We start from the raw sequence: 2,459 nt of genomic DNA, 5'->3' as shown, positions 1-2,459 counted from the left end.
GTTTGTCCTTTTCCTGTCTCCCTGTCCCAGCTCAGGCCTACAGCAACTGTCTGGATCGTGTGTGTCAACTAACAGGGTTCATCTCCTGCTTTTTGGCCTTTCCTGTGCAATACATGATCTGGTTTACATGGACTCCTCCAGGTCAATTCATCTCACAGTCGTGAGTCCAGCATCAAAACCAACACTACTCCAAGAGACTGGGGTTGGTGGAGTAAGCTGCCTGTCTGTCTCAGGTCACTCCTGACTGAGAGTCCTGTGGGTTTGCGGTGGGTGGGGCCGAGACCACTGAACCGCCTCCTACTGGTGTTTGGTGATGATTGCCACCGGTGGTCTTCTCCGGATCAATGCACGACGACAGGACTCACTGCGGTCTAAGGCTCTCAACACAAACACACAGAAGAGAAAGACGAGGAAAAAGAGGTGAGGCGTGCAGCTTCATCACCGATACCTCAGCTGCCCCCTACTGGACGGGTAAGGTGGTGCTCACTGAATTTACAAATGAGTTCTGTGCTGCCCCCTGCAGGAGGAGTGAGGTGGTGATTGTGAAAGGGAAGCTGAAGTTTTGTTCTCTGTCTGCTGTCCTGGCAGCACTTGGAATTCTGGTCCTGCTGGTGGGAGTGGTCATGGTTGCTATTGGCTACTGGCCTCGAGATGGTCTGTTCTTCACCACTCAACCACAAGAGGGCAGCACACTCACCTCCACACCTCATGTGAGATGCCTGCCACACTGTCAGCACAAACAGTAATCAGATTACTACTCCAGATGGGGAATGTGATTAATGGTCCCAAGGAAACTTATTTATTTGTCCAGCAGAGCCGCCTGAGTCCTCATTCCATTTGGTAACCTCATCTGATTTGTGATCTGATGACAGTAATCAATAACAGATACATGTTAGTGACACTCATCACACATCTTGTGATTCTTTCAGAGAGACGAGCCAGGACGTATTAATGGTACTGAGCTCTTCAACGGGACGACCCAGCAGCTCCCACGAGGATTCCTGGATGAGTTTCTTGACAGGTAACAATCCCTTAACTTAACCTCTGCTCCAATTGTCAGCAAAATGTGACCTTTGACCCTCTGCCCATGTGTACAACAGTCATGCTATCCTTCCATCCATCCAAGCCCATTGATTCCAAGGTGGACACAGTGTGACCTTTAGGGACCTTCAGGTGGTACCAAAACCTCCAATTCGGGTGTTCAGAAAGCATCCGAATCAGATCCTGATCCACCTCAGTGGACTGCTTTCAACACGGACGAGAAGCTCAGTTCTGAGCTCCTTGTCCTGTTTCTAATGGTCCATCTGGAACCAGTGATTCAGTTCACAGAAAGAATTTATAAGAGTCAAGTCAACCAGAGGGTCTGGTTTTTATTGAAAACTGTTGGACTGGATATGTTGTCTGGTACTCTGAGTTCTGTTTTACCTCACGAACCTGTGATTTCATGTCTTATGTGAATCCATTTGTGCATTTTAGGCCTTTAACTCTCCCAAAACAAGTTGGAACAGTGGCATTTTAGGGCCATAAAAGGCTTTGAGTCTTTGAGGAGTAGGGCTGGGTACTTTGGTTCTTTTGTGGCACTGACCGAAATGCTTCATTAGTACTGAGTATCAAAACCATGCCTCGTCTTTTGGTGCCAAGTTTTGGTACCCAGAGGTTAATCACGTGATCAAGACTTGATGATTCCCTCATTGGTCCTTCAGAGCAGCCGTTGTTTTTGAGGGTGTTTGTCGGGAAAATGATCATTTCTCTACGTTGATTACAGACCCTGCAGCGGGTCTTTAATCAACCGCTTCTGCAACGGCTCTGCTTTGAAGCAATGAACCAATGAAGCAGTGGTCTGATCCGCTGCTTCATTGGTTCATTGCTTCACTGCTTTTCAGAAGCGTCAAGTCCGCTTCTTCTCCCCTCTCAAAGCCATTAAAATATGTCAATCGTGAGTCACTTTTGTTCCAAACGCTGCGCGGCTCTCTGCCGAGTCAAGTTAGAACGATAGAGTCAATCAATCAATCAATCAATTTTTTTTTTATATAGCGCCAAATCACAACAAACAGTTGCCCCAAGGCGCTTTATATTGTAAGGCAAGGCCATACAATAATGATGTAAAACCCCAACGGTCAAAACGACCCCCTGTGAGCAAGCACTTGGCTACAGTGGGAAGGAAAAACTCCCTTTTAACAGGAAGAAACCTCCAGCAGAACCAGGCTCAGGGAGGGGCAGTCTTCTGCTGAGACTGGTTGGGGCTGAGGGAGAGAACCAGGAAAAAGACATGCTGTGGAGGGGAGCAGAGATCGATCACTAATGATTAAATGCAGAGTGGTGCATACAGAGCAAAAAGAGAAACAAACAGTGCATCATGGGAACCCCCCAGCAGTCTAAGTTACCTGTGCTGCTCCACAGCCTGTCCAGTGGATTTTTATTTTGTTTTAGCACTGTTGTCGTGCGTTGCCTGTGCTGCT

General features: G+C 47.6%; 1 protein-coding gene across 1 annotated transcript; it reads left to right on the top strand.

The window, feature by feature from the left end:
• Window positions 1-294: 294 nt before the first annotated feature.
• On the top strand, window positions 295-1,025 carry LOC117518790 (transmembrane protein 200C-like). The gene is made up of 3 exons (XM_034180028.1): window positions 295-420; window positions 524-710; window positions 930-1,025. The coding sequence occupies exons 1-3, from the start codon at window positions 314-316 to the stop codon at window positions 1,023-1,025; spliced, it is 390 nt and encodes a 129-aa protein (XP_034035919.1). The 5' UTR covers window positions 295-313.
• The last annotated feature ends 1,434 nt before the right edge of the window (window positions 1,026-2,459 follow it).

The sequence above is a fragment of the Thalassophryne amazonica genome, chromosome 1 (assembly GCF_902500255.1).
Source record: "Thalassophryne amazonica chromosome 1, fThaAma1.1, whole genome shotgun sequence".
In the NCBI taxonomy this organism is placed as follows: domain Eukaryota; kingdom Metazoa; phylum Chordata; class Actinopteri; order Batrachoidiformes; family Batrachoididae; genus Thalassophryne; species Thalassophryne amazonica.
The sequence above is the reverse complement of the archived record's forward strand: the minus strand, read 5'-3'. Positions and strand labels throughout refer to the sequence as shown.

What these genes read in the sequence shown, in the direction of transcription:
- LOC117518790 (XM_034180028.1), top strand. Translation starts at nt 314, where the DNA reads ATGATTGCCACCGGTGGTCTTCTCCGGATCAATGCACGACGACAGGAC. An exon ending in AGAAAGACGAGGAAAAAGAG is followed by an intron (nt 421 to 523) that starts GTGAGGCGTGCA and finishes TGCCCCCTGCAG; the next exon opens with GAGGAGTGAGGTGGTGATTG. An exon ending in CACTCACCTCCACACCTCAT is followed by an intron (nt 711 to 929) that starts GTGAGATGCCTG and finishes TGATTCTTTCAG; the next exon opens with AGAGACGAGCCAGGACGTAT.